General features: G+C 37.2%; 1 protein-coding gene across 2 annotated transcripts; it reads right to left on the reverse strand.

Moving 5' to 3' along the window:
- Positions 1-201: 201 nt before the first annotated feature.
- LOC141606602 (cleavage and polyadenylation specificity factor subunit 1) lies at positions 202-23431 on the reverse strand. Of its 2 annotated transcripts, none has more exons than XM_074425801.1 (26): positions 22887-23431; positions 19586-19732; positions 18195-18348; positions 17214-17349; positions 16038-16183; positions 14777-14872; positions 14635-14687; positions 14269-14400; positions 11306-11357; positions 11062-11181; positions 10578-10712; positions 9778-9906; positions 9481-9558; positions 9213-9353; positions 8459-8553; positions 7863-8056; positions 6052-6818; positions 5747-5827; positions 5594-5659; positions 5434-5511; positions 4142-4372; positions 3658-3786; positions 3316-3492; positions 2569-2754; positions 1377-1753; positions 202-864 (listed from the first exon to the last, which is right to left on the reverse strand). In XM_074425801.1, exons 1-26 carry the CDS (start codon positions 23210-23212, stop codon positions 750-752), a joined length of 4341 nt encoding a protein of 1446 aa, XP_074281902.1. In that variant the 5' UTR covers positions 23213-23431; the 3' UTR covers positions 202-749. The 2 variants fall into 2 exon arrangements, with proteins under 2 accessions (XP_074281902.1, XP_074281903.1); XM_074425802.1 differs by having other exon boundaries at positions 18250-18348; positions 22887-23305.
- Between the last annotated feature and the right edge of the window lie 1470 nt (positions 23432-24901).

Here is a 24901-nt window from a genome sequence, read left to right on the forward strand (position 1 = left end):
CATAATTAGCTGAAAATAAGGATGAATTCATGGCACATGATAATTCAAACACAAATTCAATGCCAACGAAAGAGCATTAGTTTTGCCCAGCAAGTGGATTGCAAGAACAATTCGGAAAAACAATAACAAAGCTTAATCTCAAAATTGCTCTGAAATAAAAGAACATAACGGGTTTCTGACAAAATCGACAAACAAGTAGACTGACTATCGACTTGAATCACTTAAATAATCTTAACATGTAATTTTACATACAGTTGTTATTTACAAGCGATGAGTAACTGTCTATCGGCTTCCCAGCCCTAATTTGGCAAGTCTACTAGTTTTTTCTTCTGAAAATTAATCTATCTAGGGATTGCTATGAAGCAGAATGGGAATTACATGATTTACCACACAGGGGTACATAATTAGTAGCCGACAAATTACAGCAATAAACTCAAGGAAAAATTACTAAAAATAAAAGAAATCAACATCGAATCCCGAGAAACAGCCGCTGAAACCCCGTTGTCGTCCAAAGTAGCTCATCACAACGATTCTTGGAGCATCAAGTTCCTCGGAAAATTACCACCCTCATTTTAATTGCTACAGGTTAAGCTCTGAGTTCAGGACCATGTCTAAATATCCCAACAGAATGGGAATCTGCTCACCAGGTAAAGGTATTTCGGGAACTTAAGGAGAAAGAAAACGAAAAATGATGGGGCAACAGCGAGATCTGGTGAGTGTGTTAGAATAACCTTGGCTAGGTAATGTTGTCACAAAAAGCTGGTCCCAACAGCAAGGTCATTTATATTTGAAAGTATTTGTGACCTAGTGGTTCCAATCTGCTGGGCGATTTCCAGTTGTTCTTCCAAAGGCAGCATCTCATAACTGCAACACGAAACAGCACAAACCACAGTCAGAATGATGGACTATGCCAGAGTAGATTAATTTGCGCATTAATAAACGTTAATCAAGGGAATTTTGAAGATGAGTTAGTCTCTTGTGAAACTGTATCACATACAGAAAATGTGAGAACTACTAGTAAAGGTTTATTAGATGTGTTAATGAGTAGTATTTAGCTTGTAAAGGAGCGGTCTCACAAAAAATAAAAAAATAAATAAATAAAAAAATTTTGTGAGAACTCATTTAATCATTTAAAAATTTGTTTTCTAAGGTATTCTATGTTCCAACTAAAAGTTAACGTATTTCATTTGTCTTATCCACCCGAGCAAATATGGTATATTTCCTTTTTAGAAATGTTTTGTGGCGGAGACTTGAGAGCAGTGGGACTCACTAGACCTGCATGTGCTGACAATAATCTCCCGTGCAGAAGCAAATGTAAGCTATTGTTAGGACAAATAGGAGTAAAAGATATAGGAGAAACATTGAGTGATGCTTACTGGCAAAGCAGCTCACAGTCGACTATGTTTTCAGGTCCAGGTCGATGTGCCCTGCCATTGGACTGAAACTGTCGAAAAGATCTTGGGTTTAACCCAGCAAAATGAGGCACAGCATCAACAAGCTTTTTCTGAAGTGATTGTAGTCTCCTAAATGAGAGCTCGTCAAGAGGAGCAACACAACCTATGCTTCCATCAAGAGTACCAAATAATAGAGCATATCTGTTGGTTTTGTCAGAGGTTGGAGTAGCATTCGATGAAGCAGGAAGCATTTGTAATCTCAGGAACTTTGTCACATGAGCGCCAATATGAAACTCCGCTCTTGAAAGAAGCTTCTGTCCTTTCCAGCTTTCAGACAGCTTTGGTGCATAGTAAAGGATCTATTGGCACATCGAAAACAATGAAACAAGCTGAGAGTCGTACAGTAGAAATGAAAAAAGAAAAAAAACTCGTAGCAAGAACCTACAAAAGAAGCTACACATTTATCGTGTAAATCAAATTAAGCATAATAAAAACAATAACGGAACAACATAAAAATGAGCCTGACTTTCAACTGAACAAATGAATTCTGCTTCATTTTTAGCGATTTCTGGATACTATTACTGTTCCGTTGGATCACAAAGTAAGTCAAACTTAATCATGTTCCCCCCTATTTTCTTAAATATAGACATTATAAAAGAGAATCTTGAACTAAAAACATATAGTAAGCATGTTCAAGTTGGAGTGCTTTTCTCCGACAAAAGACACAATATATGAAAATATAAGACAAATGTCTCCAAGACAGGTACTAAAGTGGGCTAAGTGGCCGAACTTAATAACACAAAAGCTTTTTTTCACAAAAGGAAGTTGTAATTGGCAGCTATCAAAAAAATTCAAAATCAATCCCTGATCGGAAATTGTGGGCTCATTTCCGTGTAAGCATCATGGAAGCTTTTCATCTTGTCAATATTTCTTGCATAAATGTATGATGATAACTATCTACATGGAAGCTTGCAGTGGTTGGCACTACATCCATTCTTCCACGGAGGCCATGTCAAAATAGCAATTTGTATTTAGTTTATGAAAATGATTTACAAGGTTATAAATCTATTTAATAACATTTGCACATCTATAAGATAATTTGCTAATCCAAGATGCATCTTTCCATATAAGCATTTGAATCTGGAGCAGAAAGATTATCGGACATGGTACTGACCTGAACATTTTTCTGTTCATCAGATACAACAAGACTGAGTGTACTTCCATCAATCAAAAACTCCGTCGAGAAACAATCAAGTGATCCGAAATCTTTGGCCAGCAAGTTTAGCTGAGCACCTTGTTCCTTCCAGCTAAGAAAATATATACTCTTGTGAATGTCACCAATGAGAATAAAATTTTTAACCTGTCACGGTTTGAATACATGAATTATTGCTCCCCAAGGCATGCATAAAACTTAGAGAACAGTGAAAAAAAGGTAATACTTCAGCATTACGATATTTTACCACGCAACTAGCAATAACAAAGCACGGAAAAAGTCTTAGGGGTTGTTTGAATACAACAATAGGAGTCTTAGGAAAGAAGGAGAGGAAAGGACAGGGGATGGGGATGGGGATGGGGATGGGGATGGGGAATGAAGCAATGCCATTTTCCTTTCAAATTCTTTCAACTATATTTCCTAGGTTGGAAGGATTTTAACTTTTGTTGAATGAGCGAAAATGAATGCCTCCATTTACGTCCAACCCAACTTGCTAATAAAATAAGGAATATTGTAAGTTTCCCTTCAAATTCATTCAACCAAACAAACGGCGAGTTTACAAATGACAACAATAAAAATTTGCCTCAGTTCCTCAGAGGCAATCAGTCAAATCAGCTTCTTATGAGATGGCTATTTAAAATTCAAGTACAATGCATTTCATACGGAAAGGTAACTCAAACAAGGTTATGGCAAGAATGCCTCACATACAATGTTTAGGCTGACAACATGCAGAGGTGGAGCATCAAAGAAAGCCACGCCAGTCAAATCTGAGCCAGTCCATTTATGCAAGACAATCTTGGGTCCAGCAGCTATCAACAAATGACCTTGAAGTGAAGCTAAAGCAGATATAGCACCTTTCAATTCCTTTGAGTAAACCTCAGAAACCTGGCAAACATGGAAAAAATTACTATGTGCCTCACAATGCAACATTTACGGACATCTCATTTCAGGTCATGAAATAAAACTGAATACTGTAGCAAAGCTGAATTGTAGACCGTGAGACAACAGTTCAAATCTAAAGGATAGAGTAGAAAGAAAGAATCAACATACCAAATTCTGAGGGTTTTCTGATCTTCCAAGAGCGTACAAAAGCACACGCCCTCTTGCCGCTACATCCTCGCCTTGAACATAAGCAGTGCCAACAGCTAAAAGCATTTCATTTTCATTGGTCGTGGTGTTCTGTCAGTGTTCACAGAAGACAATCACGTGAGTTGGTCATATAAAGCATAAACTACATCATCCGAGCCTTAATCTCAAAAAAATAGGGTTGTAGGACGAATTAGGCTGATGAAGGGGAGAAAATGTAGACAACAGAGAGAAGGAAAATAGGAAAAAAGAGTATGTAAACAGAAGCCCAACCGTCTATATGAATACTATATTTGAATTGATAGAATGTGAGTTATTAAGTCTGTATGTCGATTATACGTAGGTGAATACTACTTATAACTAAGACAATTGAAGATAAGAATTGGCTTAGCAACCACAAACAACAAGATAACCCAAATAAAATCACTGAACAACCATACAAACTTACAAGAAGAGTAACCATTCTGACAGTGAGAGCATTTTCCAAACTTTGCATGGGAATAGTAGCTTTTGTTTGCCAGATAGCACCAGAATTCTCTGGCTCTAAGATTCGAATTTCAAATTCGTCTATATTGTAAGCTCCATGTAGCTCATCAGGACTGAGATTGCTATGATCGATCTGATGACCAGATTCTTGATCAGCCATAGATGAAAGAATCTGAGTTAAGGGCTTAGCAACCTACATGAAAGAGCAGTAATTAATAGGCCGAAAGATAAAGTATATATTACATGAGTAACAATATTACGGAGTAAAAAGAAGGGTACAATTAAAAACTAATTGTTCAAGTACATCAACAAATAACAAAAAAAGAAACATATATTAGTCATATTCAGTTTCTAAAAAGAATGGCAAAATACATGATTATACTACTTTGAGCATTTATGACAACTAGAACTACAACGTTCCTAAACAGCAATATCACATCTATGCTTTTGGTTAACGATTTTCAGAAAATGGCTATAAAAGCGCATAGGAAGAGAAGAGCAAGCAACCTCCAGCCTGCGAGCGCTCACAATGGCAATCCAGAGGTGCAAAAACGCCACTGACGAATACTTAAATCTGTCAGAAAACAATAACTTACACAGCATCCTAAGTGGCCGGAAATATGATCACTCAAGTCATGTTTGAGTCGGTCATTACCTGATCTGGTCCTATTCGGTGCGTTGTTATAGGGACCTTTTGCGTTGGGCAAGTTTGCATCGTAATTATTAAGGTTTTTTCATCAGTCAATTTTGATCAGCTCTTTTCAGTTGGATGAATTCAGGTTCGTGACTACTTCAGGCTGCAATTTTCTCCTGATCCTGATCATCTAATCCGAAGTCTCACTAGTACAGTAGTATTCGCTATAATCATGTAAATTTTCACAATGAACTGTAATCCAATAATATGTATTTTCTAACTTCTCCCATTTGAAAGAGCAATTATGTGAGCTAAACAAAATCAGAAATGGCACAACATATCATGACATTTGGATCAGAAATAAGATATAGAAACATCATAGAATCAATTCTACTAGACGACTTATTGTCAGCGTATAATTATGCACTCTTTCTGAGAGGCAGGTATTAAACTATTTTGCAAATAGAAGCACAATTTGATAGAGAATAAAAGGTACATAAACAACTGCCACGAATCAACGAATCAGAACCAGTTGGTTATGAGGCACTCCTGTGAATGTTGCACAAAACAATAAAGCCGCCTGTTGAATGTTTGTAAAAGAGACAGAGCAGGATGCTTACTGAGGTAGAAACAATAATTGGGTATAAGTTCTTCTCAGCAAAATAGGTGACTTGATGCGGAGTACCCTTCAGTGGCATCTACAAAATTGAATACATTGACAATGAGTCACCTTTTACAATAACACGCATCAGATGACAAATAAACTGAACAAAAGCCTACTTTTTGAACGGGCCAGTAATTGTCATAATTCAATCCAGCTGGCAGTTGACATATTTTAAGAAAACCCTGTCACATTAAAGTAAGAAGGCTATCAGCTTAACAGATTTGTCGGAAAACAATAAGCACAATATGCACAACAGTTGAAGATACAACCTCTGAGGTCACATATATGAATCCATGATTGCAATTAATGTTGTGAAGGACGGCGAATGCTACAATGGATCCATCACATAACTGCCACAGAATAAAACTTGATCAAATGAGTGAACCGTGCCCAACCTAAGTCAGTCAATAAAAAATAACCTATAAATAGAAACCCCCAAAACCAGATCACAGCATCTGCCAGACTACAAAAGGGGGGAAAAAAATCATAGCATTAAACATTTCCACGAATAATGCAGTTGAGGAAGTGGAGAGCCTATTCAGAGAGGAAGGATAGTGGAAGCTAAGTAGATAACCTGTGGATGAACACGCAAGCGTTCTCTGAATTCCATGAACCATGCTGGTCTTAACCCAGGAAGAAAAAAGCCCTGACACCCACCAACATTCTTGAAAACGGAAATTCGTGGGATACCGTGCCCAGGCTGTTCCTCCCGTGTGTGCATGTCCAAGGAGATACGAAGAAACCTCAAATTCCGCAGCCTAGAACTTGAGTTGTCAGCCATTATGGAATCTTTAACACCTTTCCCATCATCGTTTTTAGTATTTTCCTGAAGCTCAAATACAAAGGCTTGGTAACACAGAATAGTTCCATCGGTCAATATTCCAAACAGGAAAGGGCAACTGTGCTGCCCAGACCATCTGTGCATTGCCAATTCAGCAACCTGAATGTTCTGTATGTTCTCTTTTCTTCCTTGACCAACGAGATCTTCAGCATTCTTGAGAGGTTTGAGAGGTTCTCCTATTTCTTTGACAAAAGAATCAACCAGATGGGCCTTTCCCGAGATGAATTTTTCCACAGAAAAAACACATTTAAAATTAGGCACATCAAATATTTCAAGAGTGCCAGTGTCATAACAAACAACACAGTAGACATCTCCATGTGGCAGTCCATCTGCTGCATCAATAGCCTCACCAACTCCAGATGAAAGCCAGGCATCAGTACTGGCCTTTCGGAGCCATGGTTCAGGACCTCTATCATTATAAAGTGTGCACGCAGAAATTGACTTTTTCGAGCCTTCAAATACCGAGGGCACAGACAAGGAAACTTTGGAACTAGAAGGATCTGCATATAAGATTAAAGTAACGAAGTGTCATTAGTTCATATTATCTCGTATTGGAGCAGAAAGTTAAGAGGCAAATATACATAATCCAAATTTAAGGTTCATTTAATGTCAGAGGATTCACCAAACAAAAAGTTAATAGACTAACTATACGGCCAAATACTGTTCCCACATGAATTAGTAGGTCTAGACACAATTCTGGCAGTAAGAAGCATGGATGAACATGACTAACAGCAAGTCAAGATTTGCCTTATGTCTTGATTGGGATTCAACCTATAGGGTTGCATTGGTTTACATTTCGCAAATTCATGCACTCAGACAGTAATAGGCAATAAACACAGTAAGTATTATTTTGTCAAATACTGAACTGAGAGTTCCGGCCTATACTGCTTCATGAATTGTATACACGATACACCCAAGAACAAGTCGTTACGTTTTCTTTTTGATGATACATATTTTGGCGTAAAACATACAGATTACGTCTAAAATAGACAGCAAGTTGAACCTACATTCATGTACTATGTGTCTATGTCCTATACCTAAGTAAAAAATTCTTTAGCATGAGCGTGAAAATAGAGCAGCCATGCTGCATGCGTAGAACATTACTTGTCATTTGTAAGATGGAAATTTAGGCATCATGTTATATTGATAGTTTCCTAATCTGAGGCTAGTCAGGCTACTATCAATTGTAACTTGTATGTACAAAAGATAGTTTAGCTTTACATCAAAATTCACAATACAAACAGGAACTCAGACTCAAATGGCATTAGAATAAGCACAAATTCTTGTTTCAGACGGACACTTTTCGTCTTATTTTTCAGACGGGCATATGTGACCATTTTATAGTAAAATGTAACCACAATGGTATAGGCAGTGTTGCAGCTTATGGTAACTGGTTTTTAAATAGTGGTCACATTTAACGTATAAATCGGTTACAATATCCCGTCTTATTATTTCAGACCAAAAAGGCCCGTTTGAAGCAAGACGTACTGTAGAATAAGAGGGTTCTTCAGAGAATACAGCAACATAGAATGCTAATATCATACCTCCAACAAGAAGCTGAATACTATTATCGCTCATCTTGAGTAGAACAAAAGGATCTGCAATTGACACGGCCGACACAACTAAATTCTCAGATGCAGAACCTGATTCCGTGCTAGTTCCAAGAGGTAGCTCCTGGGTCGAAAATGAACCATCAAGAATTCGAGCACCATTGGCATAAACTTGGATAACACGACGCCTGGGCTCCCACAAATAATGGAACATTATTATGAAGAAATACATAACATAACAAATAGGCATGTAACGACAACCAACATTCAATAAATAATTAGGTAATCGAAAGAACAGCCACGCTGAGATGTTTGACAAACACCAACTGTATTCTTTCCTAAGTGATTCTACAAACCAGAGTCTAGAGGTAATGAACTGCAACTTCATTCATAAGAGAACAAAGTCAACAAACTGAAGGGATATAGCATAACCCTGAATTACAACATCTGCCATGACTAAACGGCAAGATGCCAGCCAAAACATTCAAGCTAATATTATAAGGCCATAAAAACCCCAATTACATAATTGACTACACAAATGTTGAAGTACACTAGTACAGTAAATGGATGAAGTGTTCAGGAATAGTCACCTTCCAAATAGATTCCCAGCGGCAATTGTACTCCCTACCACATAATATTCAACACTTTCAGTGACTTCGCCGAGCATTTCAGCTGTCTCAAGAACCTAAACGCCAGGAAAAATATGTTCAAAATAGATCAATGCCCCCACATCATCAGAAACCACTTCCCTCTATACAAAACGAAAACCATATTTTGTAGAGAGAATAATAATAAAAGAAAATTCATAAATCCCACATTTTCTATACAATTTTTTCAAAACGCCCACATTTTCCGAAAATTTCCTCCAAAACCACATTTTTGCCAAGATAAAGGACTTTTTTGTTAATACCAATCATAAACGACTTTTTTGTTAATAACTTCTAGTAGAAGGGAAAGATATTTCAGGAATGACATATTCTAAAATAAATGGCAGTTATTTTCACTAAAACGGCCTTCTGTTGTGAATTTTAAAAAGAAATGTCCAGCAAAGGAATGAGTTTCGAAGACAGATTGGTGCGACTTTTGAAAAGATAGTTTAGTATATTAAGGTGCGAGTTGTGAATTTAGAGGAACCAAGATGGAGACCCCCCATGTCAAAATATTGCACAAGAGAAATTATATTCCCTCTGTTTCTATTATACACAGTTTACATTTTCAAAAAAAAGCCTTGAACTTTGGGTCTTACAAACAACTACTGTGAAAAAATTATAAAACATGCGGCCTTAAATTCATACAGTAACAAACAATACTTTCATCAGAAGCAAAAAGTAGACATTACAATACCATTGTTCGCTCCTCTAAACTTATGATCAAATAAGCATGATATTCATCTTCCTCCGCTGCTATTCTGGATGCACCAGAACTATGATTGCGGGAACTCTTGTGATAGACAGTCCAAATTCCTTTAACCCCAGGTAATTTGACCTAATACAGAAGGAAAACCACTTTTAAAAAAAAAAAAACAGAACGTTCAAACACCATATAGATGAAACTATCGTCCCCAGATGGCCAAAGTACAACAAAAGCCATGAAGGCACATTATCCAACACACCTCAGTGATCACATCTGGCCGTACGGAGCGCTGAAGAACACATAGAGCACCATGTTTTCCATGTCCAGAACAGCAGACCTGAAAATCATACACTTAAGTAGGAAGTATATATTATTTGTAAAACCTTCCACCCTGAATGATAGATAAATCATTTGCACAGGAAGCTATTTTGGAGAAAAAACCATCATAACACCAGACAAACCAAACCATGCACACAGATATCCGTGCTGGTGCGGAAACACAAAAAGTTGAAAATCAAGCACTGTTCCGCAATCAGTAAACTAAAACTAAACTTACCAATTCATAGTTACTTTGTTTGGTAATTCCAGTAGCACTCGCGTTTGCATTGATCCGTAAACCATATGCGAAATCTTTCAAAGGACCGACATTTATCAAAGAATCCCTAGCAGCAAACGAGAAAGACTTCTGCAAACAATTATGAGGTTAGCAAAAAGCTGCACTGCTTTAAAAAAGGTGTCGCATGTCTGTGTTTTACAGCTTTATTGACAGAAAAATTGCGTGTATATTGTCAGTTTTAAGGGCCTCGGGGGTCAAAAACTTCAAAGTTCAAGATTACGAAAAATCAAAGATTATAGGGAAGCTCGGTTTAAATCCGTGATGGCTCCAAAAATTCACAGTACAATACGAACAAAAGTTGAACAACATGGCAAATTGACTCAGTAGAAACCCACCAGGCCACCTAAACATCCATGATTGTACTAAAGGTCTCCAAAACCCCTCATCATTGCTATCATCACTACTTCCATGTCTCGGAAGAGGCTCCTGGTCCTATTGGGGAAAGGTGTTAAATGTTCATGGAGAAAGGGAAAGAGCCGATTGTAGAACTGGTTGTGGCCCTAACTAAATAGGGAATAATCATTGAAATCCACTCCCAAACACAGCCTTTATATGAGAAAAGCTAGCACCTCAGAGAAACCAGTGCTACTGCTGTTACACATGCCGCATAGTTAAAAGTAGATGATCATCTACTATTCCATACCCCCTCCCAAACACGTCAAAAAAACCAGTGCTACTGTTTTTACATGAGAAGGTAAGTACCTAGATTCCATAATGCATCTAGTAATATGACTACTGACCTGTGTTGAGTCTGCCTTATTTGGGGTTGAACCATACAATGAAAGATCTTCACTACCAAATAAGTCTTGCAAAGCATCGGAAGATGAGCGTCTTAGCCTTTTTGTCGATGGTGCATCGCCTTCAATATCAGCAACCTGTTCAAGAGAATAATCTTTTACACCTGCTGGATTCAAAATCGTATCTTGATTCTTGAACTTAATAGATTCTAGCCAAGATAAATTGCGCAGCCAGAAAAACAAGCAAACAAGATGTGAAATGGGTTCAGAGTGTAATGGAAAGATCAACCGTTAGATAGTAATCCCTCTTTTCTACTTGGTGCAAGAGGATGGAAAAAAAAAAGGCATTTCATGACACTCAATTGTCAAATATAGACTCCAAAATGCAACCCCAAATAGGAAAGCGTAAAACCCATTAGAAAAGAGATAGTGGCACACATTGAAAAAAATTGGAGAAAATGGAAAACCGCTCAAGCCTTTGAATTACCTCCTCCTTAGAAGCAGACGAAGAGATTGTGGCCACAGTCCCTGAAGAATACTGCACAAGCATACTATCCCCCATGCGACTACCTAAAAAGAACAGGGAGCTTCCAACTGTAGTGATACCCTGCAATACAATCAGCATTAAACTAAATTTAATATGACTAATTTCCATATTCTGGGTGTAAAGGTGTAAGAGAACTAAAAATATCAAGTTTAAAACAAAAATTGTGACAATATGTGAAGCCAACCGATGTAAGAACAGAAGCTCGGGATTTCACAAGATCAAGCCTCTGCACAACCCTACACAAAATATCGAAAAATCAGAAAATACAAAAGAGGTATGACATGCAACTAACAGCAGCAGCAACAACAACAACAACAACAACAACAACAACATCAGAGCCTTAATCCCAAAATGATTTGGAGTCGGCTGACATGAATCGTCCATGGGTGAATGCACACCTCAAAATGCGAAAAAAAGAGAAGAAAAATTGAAAAACAAAAGGGGAGTAAAACAATAATACAAAAATCAGGTAAACTTAGGGGGCATTTGGTTGGGGATTTACAGGAAAGGGAAAGGGAAAAAATCCTCCGATTCCCTTTGTTGTTGTTTGCTTTACTATTTATCCCATTTTCATTCCGCTCTCCATTCCTCCCCATACTCCCAAATCCTTCTATCTCCATACCACCCACCCTCTCAAAGTTTCCTTTCCCTACCTTAACTTATCAACCAGTGCTGACATGAATCACTCCTGCCAGTACCACCGTCACTACTCACTACCACCTCTACTACTGACACTGCCACGCCGGAACAACCCTGTCAACCACACCGAGCCAACTTCACCCCTGCAACGTCGCCGACCTTCTCTCCCACCCTTTGAAAATCCTACAAAACCCACCTAATAACCACCCCAACCACCACCAAGTCAGGCCCCCAATCCCGAAAACCCCTCCCCCACCCCTCAAAACACCATATCGGCAACTTGGTGGGGGGGGGGATTTTCGGGATTGGGGGCCTGACTTGGTGGTGGTTGGGGTGGTTATTAGGTGGGTTTTGTAGGATTTTCGAAGGGGAGAAAGACAGGAAAAGGAGACCTACCGGCAGCCCAGTCTACTCGCAGACGGCACGACTGACTCGCCGGTAGCAGGCGCCTTCAGGAGATCCGGCGAGGGTCATATACGTGGTGGTTTGTGTTGGGTGGTGGCGTCAGTGGTGGTTATTGATTCATGGTGATTAATATTGATGGTGGTTATTTTGGGTGGGTTATTTTCACCCATTCCTTTCATTATCAAAACAAACATGCATGTAAATCTAAGGGGATCCATTTTCTTACCTTTCTTTTTCCCTTCTTACCCTTTCTTGATTTCATTCTTTTTCCCTTTCCCGAACCAAACGCCCCCTTATATGTTTTAAAATCGAAGTCCGGATTTATTTTAGGGTTATTTAATAAGAATACTCCAAACTATTAACCACCTTCTCAAAATACACCAAACTTCAATTTAACTCACAATAAACTGTACAATTAACCCCCTCTTCTCGTATTATACTTGGGTCATTTTTAACCTATAAAATCAGGTTAAAAATTCAAGTGGGTCCCATTACCACCCCTTCATCACCCTCCCAAGAGTCCCAACCACTGCAACTCCATTATTCACCATTCACCAGCCATAACCCCACACCATACTCAGCCACCATTCACCACCACGCCACTTGTAACTGCCGCCATCTTCTGCTGTCGACCATTATTCTTAACCCTCACCTCCTTATCTCCCATGTTTCCTCTATAAAATAGAGTCCATGCCCATCACTGCCTCGCCTTCGCACCGTCGAGCATCAACCACTGTAACTCCGACCTCGACCTCGTGCCTCCTGAGTCCTAACAGACATGCGTTGCCTTGCCTCTTCCTTGTCGTCGCCGTACCCATTCACCAACAATTGAGATAATTTAACATAACCCTAGATCCCCAAATCAATTTGGGTGTAAATGTGGAAAACTTTCTAGAAAATACAAATTTATTATCACCAAAATCTAGCATGATAATAAAGATTAATCAACTAGTTTGAATATTTTCTCTTGATTTATAAACAACACTTCATGTTAGACAACAAAGGAGTCGAAGAAATTGCATCAACAATAATCATGTTGTTTCCTCTATGACGTCTTTGGATTTCCAGGACAGGGTTTGAGTTTAATAGAGACTTCTCGCTCGAAGAGTACCTGGATTGTCACTTTGTCAGATCCGGACGAACGATGTGGTTATTGGTGGAAGGCGACGGTTGTGGTATTGGTGATCTGTGAGGACTGACAATAAGGGTAGGGTGGGTTATGGGTGAATTTTTATGGAGAATGAGAGGGAGTGACTTGTTAAACAGGTAGCCGGTAACTCGAGTGTAATACGAGAAGAGGGGTCTAATTGTATAGTTTATTGTGAGTTAGATTGAAGTTCGGAGTATTTTGAGAAGGCGACCAATAGTTTAGAGTATTCTTGTTAAATAACCCTTTTTTATAAAAACTTAAAATTTAAATCGAGAATAAAGATTAAAATGATTTTGAAAACCAAAGTGAAACTTAAGGGTCCGAATTACCTTAAAAGTGAACCAAGTATTAATGGAGTATAAGAAAGTTGTTGGTAAAAAAGTGTAATAAATCCGAAAAGAACAAATAAATTTTTAAAAATTAAATCAAAACATAAAATATTTGATATTTCAAATAACCTCAAATACTAAAAAGCAACTAACAGCTACATGGCAGAATTTTCTGTTAAGTAGAGTTAAAGATGCATAGCAGTATTAAGCAAAAACCAAAAAATTGATCCTTTGATTCATTCAACAAAAATGAACTAATCTGATATTTTGTAAAGAAATTCTAATCATGTTTCACGGAACTAAAATGTATATAGAGTAGTATTCTAGTGATAACAAAAATTGCTTTAACAATTATTAGATTGTGCACCGTATGAACCCAGTAACAAACGAAAGAGAATATCAAGCCTTAGACTATAATGCATAATGCAAAACGTGCATCAACAGAAAATCAGTTCCTAGAACTTTTCGTGAGTACCATTTGATCCTGAGATGCTCCCTAGCAGAGGATTTACTAAGAATTGCAGAATTATTGTGGGTTGAGAATGAAAAGAATATTGTTGTATGAACTATAAAGCACTCCAAAAGAGAAGTTATGGCAATTTTGAAACAGAAATCAACACCAACCTTCCATCATAAACTAGTGTCAGTAGCAATAATTCTCCGGATTTGGTTGACAGCATGGCAACATCATTAGCTAGCCAAGTGGCATGAGCAGCATCAAGTTCCACATTGAAGCTTGACCTTAGCATCTCTTGACTGAAGGCACAAAACAAGCAACGGGATAAAAATCTTCATAAAACAACGAATGGGTCACAGAGATCTTACAGGTTTTTTATAGGATAAGTAGAGAGCTTAGTGCTTTTGTAATACTTTCGTGTGTATGTGACTGTGTGTGTGGTGGTGGTGTGGTGGTGGTGGGGGGGGGGGGGGGGGGGCAGCAACTTAATGCGGTCCATATTCAAGAACTAACCCGAGGAGATCAAAAAATACCTGCCATCAGCAGAAGTCGCGAAATTGTTCACAGCCAAAGAACATGACATTGACTGCAAAGTAAAACATTAGCAGATGTCGCACTGAAGAGAAGCTTTCTTTTGCAAGATTCAGAAACACTCATGAACACAAGATGAAATACCTGGCTGTGATAATGAATAGCATTAGCGCAAATCACAAGAACACCCCCGATTGGAGAAGGGACTGCAAGTAGCTTGTAAGCATCATGGGGAAGGTTCTGGTACCAAATGTAGCAAGGCAAGAGTATATTAAGACAACGGGAATGCACGGAAAAAGAAGGGAACGATGAAGCGTAATTTGGTGGATCATACAAGATTACAAGTTAACAATGGTAAGAAAAACATTTCATATTTAAAAATCTGCAAAATTTAAAAACAGTGATTCCAGAAAATAGGCCAAAAAGGAACATGTGTAAAGAATAAAAGTGAGTAGATGAGAGTGTGAGACCTTATTAGTGTCTTTTGACATACTCCTTCCTTTAAATTGTAGAATTTGTCACAGGCACAAATTCTTAGGAGAGTAAATGGGATTAGCCCAGTTTGAAGGACAAATTACATGGGAGATGCCCTCACATGGGTACTTTTGAGTTCAAAATTGAAGGCTATATCAGTCAATGGACACGGGTAGGTTTGTCTGTTAAAGTACAAATAAGGCTTGAAGAACAACACATACCCAGTCGATTTACGGCTCAATTAGACAAATGTCGCCACCAGTCAAATCCAAAACCACCACATAGACCCTATCCTTAAACCCTATAGCCCACATGTAGCCAACACTTAAACCCTAAACTATCATGGACACAACGCAGCTACCACCACTACCGCCCTGAAGTCCTGAACCCATAACCTACCGTGGCAACCGAACCATCAGACTCACCTGAAGCTATTAACCTAGCAGAAACACCATCACTACTGTATCATCCTCCCCCATGACATGTAGCAACAGAACCGTGAGCCCAATGAGCACAATAGTGCTTACTCAACGACCTCCTCTTACCCAGGACACCTCAGTCCTCATGGTCCTTCCCTCCTGCATCATCTACATTCCCACAAATGCCCCCATGTCGAGTTGAATAACAAATTAGTAGCTGGGATAGGGGAGAAAAAATGTATATAAGAGATGAAGACCCTTCCCGATATAATGACCTGTTTTTCTTAAGTTAAGAAACAGCATCCACAAGTTGATCCAGGCCACACGGACTTGCCTAGAAAATCGAAATACAATGCAGTACTAAAGCATCCAATAAAGCAATCACCAAACAGCTATAAACCTAAAGCATTAAACATCCAATCTTCAACCTTAAAGCTTGTCCTATTTTTCATAACCATAAATGCCACCGATTTGAAACCACTGAAAGCCATATCACAAAGCGCAAAACTTACCATAGCAGACCAGATAATGGGATGCTGCTTCATAGTCGTGTTGATGCTAAGGGCTGAGAGCATGCATGTGTGGTGCTTCCAGGAGATCCTCCCTGCCCAAGTAAGCTCTTGTTCATGAAGAATCACCAACACTGGCTCAATATAACCTGAAAACTCAATACATTAATATGACGGGACTTTATTTATAAAAGAAAACTATGAATGCCTACGATATAAGCAACAAAGCATATTACCCTCAACACTATGAAAACTCTCACAGACTTAAAGCTACTATGTAAGTTAAGCTGTTGTTACTGCAAGAAGTAATTCTTTGTTATTACAGGTGCTATAACAACATAAAATGGAATGTTCGTGCAACTATAAAACTGAGAATGCAAATTATATGAACTCTGTCCATGAAATATACTACTTGTTTCAGATCATCCAACTTACTATTCTCATTCCTAGTTTAATAGACAATCACTCTCACTCACTCACTGGACCTTTCCCTGTGAGAGTAAATAGTTCATATTTCCATTTGTAACATATGCAACACTGTCATAGGGGCTGGGGCCTTTCAATTGAATCCTTGTTAACTTATATAAAAAGGTAACTGAGATTTATCTTTCTAATGGAAATATTATCTGATCATGTCTATATATCAAATCATTAACACAGGAAAAACGCCTCGCCTATAAAAAAGATTAAACATACAGATTTCAACATTGACACAAATACCATCGCAACAAAATGGTCCAAAAGCAAGAGTGTCACATAACATTAGTAAGAAGCAAAATTCTTTTTCAAACATAATATATACTCCCTCCGATCCAGACAGATGGTAACACTTACCTAAAATGGATGAACCACACCAATGGTAACATACCATATTTGGCATGAAAAAGGACTAAATTACCCTTACATCCACTACCTATTTACAACTTTATCATCCACTCACCCACTCACCAACAACTTATTTAATCTACTTAAACTCATGTGGCCCCAATCAAACTTTCCTACTTTACCCCTTACTTTTCCACCTTTTCTTAAATAACCACTTTTTCCCTATGTTACCATTTGTCTGGATCGGAGGGAGTATAATTTTATTAATAAAGCAGAAAAAATTTACAACCAAAACTAATCATGGGATTGTAGTATTGTACCACTAAATTACATCAAAAAATCTCCAGATCTTACCGTGCACATATACAAAATCTTTGACATGTTTTATGTCCAAGTCCCTTAGATTTATCATGTACGATGAGTCAACACGAGCAGAAGCAGCACCTCCGTAACTAAAACTTTCGTCCTCCCCGGCAAAACCACTACCGGCCTGTAGCAACATTGTAGAATGACAAACACGTGTGAATTAATACACAACCACGAGAAGAAATTAAAAAAAAAAAAAAAAAAAAAAAAAGTTGTACTTCCTCCATTTTCCTATTTTTTTCCTATTTGCTTTTTGGAGGTCAAAGTTATAATATATTAGAGAATAAAAATGTTTTATATATAAAACTAAAATATATACATTTATTATCGAACCATCTTTCACAAAATATTATTTTTGACCAAAAAAAGTACGTAACAATTACTTGTCGAAAATTACGGTCAAAGTACTGTCTTAGAGACTGTGAAAAGCAAATGGGAAGAAAAGAAAAAATGGAGGGAGCACAAGAAAAGATGGACGTTAAATATCGGTAAATATGGTTTTAAATCAAGTCTAAGAAGCAGTAAATATGGGTTAAAACTTTAAATCCTAGTACAAAGTTACTCAGACACCGACACTACTACGGGCTTGCTTGGGATAGGAGTAATTATTAAAGGAGTAATAGAGTTAAAATGAACTAAAAAATGGAGGGAAGGGATGGGGGTTGGAGATAGAAATGGGGAAATATAGTGTAATAATCCCTCCATTAAGAGAGTAATTGTTACCCACCTCCCCCCTCAAGTAATGCATTACCTCCCTATGGAGGTAATAATTCCTCCCTCACTTCCTCTTTCCACCCTCTACAACAACTACAAAGCACCAACCTCCTCTCATTTCTTCATATTTTAGCTCTCATTACTCCCTTAATAATTACTCCCATCCCAAGCAAGCCCTACGTCAAGTCTAAGAAGCAGTAAATACGGTTTAAATCCTAGCGAGTATAGAAAATCGTGACAATTGGAAAAAGAGACCTGAACAGTCTTAAGTATTATCATTTGCAGATCATAAACAAGAACTCCGCCGCACCTGCCTTGAGGATCAACCTTTACCAAGGGACCCCTGGCAAACGACTCCCTTCCCCTTTTTAGATGAAGCCAATCTGAACCCTCAAAACAATGCAATGAACTGACAGAAAAGCACAAATCATTAGAGACAATAGTTGCTACACTTAAAAAAAGAACCAATACGACAAAAACACTACACTAGTTATCTCAAAGCCTCCTGTCTATGGTGAGATAAGGGAGGTCACGTGTATGTAAACTGACCTCTAAATTGAAAACATAGAGGTTTAAAATGACCTGTAACTAAAATTGGATTGACTGCTTGCTATTTTACAATATAAGCACAAATAGTTTAGTGAATAATATGGCCTTTTCCATCACACACATTGGAATTTGTGAAAGAAATCCTCTTTATACTAAGAGAATAAGAATTCTTACAAGTTTTCCCTCCAAAATTAATTTCCTTGAATAAGGAAAGCAATGAGACTTTGTTTCATTGATTACTAGGCTTTGTTTCATTCATTACTATCTTTTCATTAAAATATAATTTTCTGATGAAACTATATTATTTTCATTAAAACACTAAATAATAATCTTTTAATTAAAATGAAATAAAACTATAAATTATAAATGGTTAAATCATTTATCAGTGAAATTATTACTTATCACGGAATTACTTGAAACATACTTACTCCATATAAAACACAAATATAAAGTGATATTATTATCTTCATCAAAAACAACTAAACAATTTCAGAATATTTATAAAATAAAAATCATAAATTTTGTGGTCCACATTTAATAATTTTACTCAATTCTTTTGATTAATATCCAGTTCAATTGTTATTTTTTTCATCATTTCAAATACAATGGGGTGAAATATGAAAAATTAATTAGATATTAATTTTAAATCTCTAAGTAATATACTAGAAAAACAAAACAAAAAACTATAAATATCACGCATGCATTGTGTAGGATCTATACTAGTTAATAATCACAACATAAAAAGATGAGATACAAATCAATTCCACTCTCAAAATCTGGACAGCATGAACTAAGTAGGCATTCAGCAATCAAAAGGCAGCTGACTAAATTTGAGTCAGCAATAATAAGAGCCATCAGAAACAGAAATCTGCCGTAATAATCATCCTACATAGCACAGTAAACCAGATACATTGGCTCGTAGTGGGAGTGCAAGACCATTAGACTAATCAGTAATCATATATGCTAAATGAAAGAAAGCCTCAATGACGCAAAACAAATATAATTTGGAAGCAGTCATGACTCAGGTGAAACTGCCGTTGCAGAATACTCAATATTGTGAAAAAGACAAAATGTGCAAGAAGGTTCGTACATCTCACCTTGCACGCAGACCATGAATTGAATCGTCATACTCTAAAACAGAAATTTTTGCGTCTCGAAATGTCAGGATGATAGCGTCTCTCCTTCTAGAACTGTCACCACCGCCAACTGACAGTACAGCAATAGATTCTATATTACCATGCAACCTGACAAAATTTCCAATCACAAATTACCCTACAAAAACACTTCGAAAGAGAAGGAAATAGCACATCAGACTGCTAATATATAGAAGTTACTTATCAGGGTGGAAAGCAACAATTTAATTGTTTAATCACTGAAAGTTTTCAATGACTTGCACATAAAGTTTAAGTGTTGTACTGTTGTTCCACATCGACATTGAATGAATATACATACAAGCAAGATTAGGAACTCGGTGTCTGAGCTTCTTTCTACGTTTACATACAATTTTGCAACCATTGCTCCCATATCCTCAACAAAAACAATTCAAGAAACAAGGTCACGACACAACCTACTGGCTACAATTGTCTGATCGATAAAGACCCGCTAGAAGTCTAAAACGACATTCAGATGAATTTCAGTTTTAAGAGGTCCAAATGACGATTCTATTTCAGACCAGTAACACAGACAAAGTTAAGTGTAATAACCATACAATAGGGTTTTGCTAACTAAGGCGATTGGCAAACAACTTTTCAGATAGCTTGAAACTGACTGAAGTGAAGCCAGACCTCTTACTTGCTGTTTGCTAAAAGAGCTTTTTGACTAAAGAAGTCTAGCTGAAAAAAGTTTTGGATGAGCTCATTAACCATATGCAGCTAATGGTTTTCTCACTCAAAGCTACAACTCCTCTCGTTTTGAAACTGTAAACTAGATATTAAAAATTTGAAATGTTTCAGAACTAATAAGCACTACCTCCTACTTTCTGGTAATTGCCCTAAATTAAAACTCGGACAATATTGGATCACCGACATGCGACTATTTTGGAGATAACAGCGGTCAAATTTTACAGCATCTCGAGGCAAATTTAGCCTCGACCTAAACCTAGCTACTATAACAACTGAGACTTCATCTTAGGCCTCGACCTAAACCTAGCTACTATAACAGTTCCAAACAAAACCATTCCACAAATTGAGCTTCAGCTCAATAGGTTCAAACTTGAGCTTCAGCCGAGATTTCATACTCCCTCGTCCGTCCTAATGTCCCAATTAACAGTACATTTCATTCCAATTTAATCGAAGGTAAACAAATGACTGAGACAAACAATTGAAGCAACCCTAAAAACGATTAGGGTCCACAATTGAGCTTCAACGGAATCTCATCTCCAAATTAACATACATTTTCAACAATACAAACCAATATAAAATATAATCTCCATTCTCCACCTACAATCCACAAAACCTAATCAAAAGACCATATCAAAATGAAATACTCCCTTGGTTCCAATGTCCCAACTAACAATAAACTTCGTGTCGATTAATAAAAGGTTATTAACTGAGAACAGGCAGACGGAGTAACACTAAAATGGCTAAATTCCGCAAACTGAGTTCAGCATCTCCAAGTCGACATACACTTGATTATATCCCTTAATATCATTAGTAAACTCCGTCTCAATTGATCAAATGTAATCAATTGATTGGGACAGACAAAAGAAGTAACACAAACAACTACATTCCACAAATGGAGCTCACGATCTCCAAATCAACATACATTTCCAACAATTTAAAAATCCACTAATATTCCACAGTAAGCTCCGTCTAATCAAGGTAAACAATTGATTAGTCGGACAAACAAAGTAACACTAAAAGAACATTCTGCAAATTGAGCTCAGCATCTCCAAACCGAAATACATTTGATTTTATCCATTAATACACCGCGGTAAACTCCATCTCAATTAATCAAAGGTAGACAAATGATTGGAAATGGAGTAACACTAAAACGACTACAGTCCACAAATTTAGCTCGGCATCTCCAAACCAAAATACATTTGATATTATTTATTAATACTCCATAGTATACTTCGTCTCAATTGATATGATTGCGACACAAAATGTTTCCAACAGAGGGAGTATATTGTTTTTAAGTTATCTCAAGTTTAAAATAGTCACTAAAAACGGTTTTCAATCAAAGCTAAACATGTGATTAGGACGAAAGGAGTATATTATTTTTAAGTTATTTTTCAAGTATAAGTGTATAACATACTCCATAGTTACTAAAGACGGTTTTCAATCAAAGCTAAACAAATGATTAGAAATGGAGTATACTCCCTCCGTAATTACTTGATGTTCCCCTTTGACTTCTTGCGGTCTTCTAGGTGACACTTTGAGCACCTTTCTTTGCCCTTATATATTAGTATTATTTTTTATAGAACAAATATTTTTATGAAACATTTCTTTGTAGCAAATGCAAATAACTTTATATCTTATAGTAATTTTTCATAGCTTTTTAAATATTTGTGGTCAAAGTTTGCAAACTTTAACCTTAAAAAGTCAAATGGGAACATCATGTAATTAGGGAGGGAGTATTATCTTTATGTAATTTTTCAAGTATAAGACACTGTAGTTACTAAAGACGGTTTTCAATCAAAGCTAATCAAATGATCAAGACGAAGGGAGTATATAATTTTTAAGTTGACTTTTCAAGAGTAAGATACACTATATAACATAGGAGTAGTAACCAAAGACGGTTTTCAATCAAAGCTAAACAAATGATTAGGCCGGAGGGAACATATTATCAAGTTATCTTTTTTCTCAGTACAACCTAATTACTAAAGAAGGTTCCCAATTGAATAAGACGGAGGGGATATTTACTAGAGACGTTTTTTAATAAAAGAGAAACAAATGATCAAAGATGGAAATAGCTATAAATCCTATAATGGCAAGCAAGCTCCAACGAAAACCAAGAAACCCCACCCATAACATAATTACTAAGGCGGTTTTTAATCAAACAAATAATTAAGATGGAGGGAGTACTGGAGTAGTTACTAGCGACGGTTTTTAATCAAAGATAAACAAATGATCAAAACGGAAATACCTATAATGACAAGCAAGCTCCAACGAAACCACACTCATAACATAATTACTAAAGACCGTTTTTAATCAAAGCTAAACAAATGATTAAGACGGAGGGAGTAGTTACTATTTACCAATGACGGTTTTTAATCAAAGCTAAACAAATGATCGAGACGGAAATATCTACAATGACAAGCGAGCTCCAGCGTAAGTGCGTAACCCCGCCCATAACATACCAAAGCTAAATAAATGATTAAGACGGAGGGACTAGGCAGTAATAATAACTAAATACGGCTTTTAATCAAAGGTAAACAAATGATCGAGACGGAAATACCTATAATGACAAGCGAGCTCCAACGACACGCCCGAAACACCACTCATAACGCCACCGCGCTTAACATCTTTCGACTCCGCCGCAGTCGAAACACGAACGGTATAAACTTCGAGTACATTAGCAGCGGAAACAACAAGATTCGGCACAGGACCAATGCCGGGGGTGGGACCGGCAGTAGGACCGGGCCAATCATCAGGGTCCACGTCATCGGTAGGGAGTACCGGGAGCGGAGGGGTAAAATCGGAAATAGAGTGAGTAATGTAACCGGAAGCACAGTTTTCGATGCCGGTTGGGTAGTGCATCATCTTGTACGCTGCGTAACTCATTGTTGCGGATTTCAGGGGTAATTTCGGAAATTGGTTTGAGAGAGAAAGGGGATTTAGGGTTTTGTGAAGGGAGAGTGAGGGAGGGAGGTGATTGATTTTGGCGGTAGAGATTGGGAATATTTTTCGATTAGGTTTTTGGGCTTTTGGGCTTATATGTTAAGATTATGTTTGGGTTGGGTTTGCTACATGTTCAGGGTTGAGCTGTAGTCGGGTCGTTTCGAGTCTTGTACTCTTGAGTCAATCTTGGCTGTGTTGTTGTCGGGTCTAGGGGTGTTAATGAGACGAGACAGATCGTGAGTAATTTAAGATCTGCTCGATCAAAGCTCGACTCGTGCGAGTTTGACTCGGGTTCGGGCTTGGCTCGAGAACATAACGAGTCAAACCGAACAAACGCTGGCTCGAATTTGTGTGATTAGATAAGATATTGCTCATATGTTATAAAAATATTATATCATGATTATATATTTGTATCATACATATTAAATATCTCACTGATCTGTCAAATATTTTTACATATAGCCTTTGAGCGACTATATGTTTGTATCATACATATTAAATATCTCACTGATTTTGAAAATATCGTAAGAAACAAAATTAACAAATTAACAATTATATATAGGCTCGATTTGAGCTCGAACTCGAATTAAAACTCGCAAACTTGATAAAGAACACATTTTTTTCAAGCTCCGATAAGTTCGAACTCAAGTTTTGGTTTTTGAGCACAAGCCGAACAAGGCCAAGTTCGGACTCGACTCGGCTCATTAACACCCCTAGTCGGGTCACTACGAATCGAATCAGTTTTGGGTAAGTCAGTTAGAGTCAGGTGCTTTTCGAGTTGATAGTTCAAACATTTTAATTATAGTGATGACAATTTGCTTAATACTAATAAGTATTTTCAAAGTTATCTGTTAAGGAGTGTTATAAACAAACAAATAAATAGCGTTTTTGTACATGGTACCCTTGTGTTTTTTCGAATTTTATATGGTACCCCTCAATTTTCAAAAATATCACTGGTTCCGTTGAATTTAATGAAAGCCTCTTAAAATATCCAAAATGCTCTAATTCACCTCTTTCAAATGATATTTTATTCGTTTTTTATTATTATTTTTTGCATATAATTTGCCACACTATTAACATAAATATCATTTACTCAATCGCAAACATATTTTATTTATAAAATTTAACTGTTTAAAATTTGATTTTTAGTAATTTAGGTATTTTACGAATTATTACTAAGTTTTGGGGTATCAGTGATATTTTTGAAAACCGAGGAATATTACGTACAATTCGAAAAAATATAGAGGTATCACGTAGAAATATGTATTGTGATATACTATACTTCGTATTGCTTGACCATATCATCTCTAAAGAAGATGTAATGATGGTTTCCTCTAAAATTGAGGTTGTTTTTTTGTAGACTATGACTAATGTGGGTGAGGTCCGTATTTTCTTGGATTTCGTCAGCTATTGTCGTTTCGTGAAGGATTTTTCTAAGATGGCTAAGCCGATGACACGACTATTGAAAAAAGACACCAAGTTGTAGGGTTAGATGCATTTCAAGAGTAAGAAAAACTTGACTACCGCTCATTTGTTGACCATGTCGGACGATAGTGTTGACTTTAATATTAATGTGTATTGTGAATTGATGCTTTTAAGAATGAGATTGGGTGTGTGTGTTGCATATCTATG

This window comes from Silene latifolia, chromosome 10, assembly GCF_048544455.1.
Source record: "Silene latifolia isolate original U9 population chromosome 10, ASM4854445v1, whole genome shotgun sequence".
Classification (NCBI taxonomy): Eukaryota; Viridiplantae; Streptophyta; class Magnoliopsida; order Caryophyllales; family Caryophyllaceae; genus Silene; species Silene latifolia.

Coding starts and splice junctions, on each gene's coding strand:
- LOC141606602 (XM_074425801.1), bottom strand. CDS start 23,212: ATGAGTTACGCAGCGTACAAGATGATGCACTACCCAACCGGCATCGAA. Junction 14,401..14,634: donor GCGACTTCTGCTGATGGCAG/GTATTTTTTGAT, acceptor TTGTGCCTTCAG/TCAAGAGATGCTAAGGTCAA. Junction 5,828..6,051: donor GCTTGCGTGTTCATCCACAG/GTTATCTACTTA, acceptor ATTCTGTGGCAG/TTATGTGATGGATCCATTGT.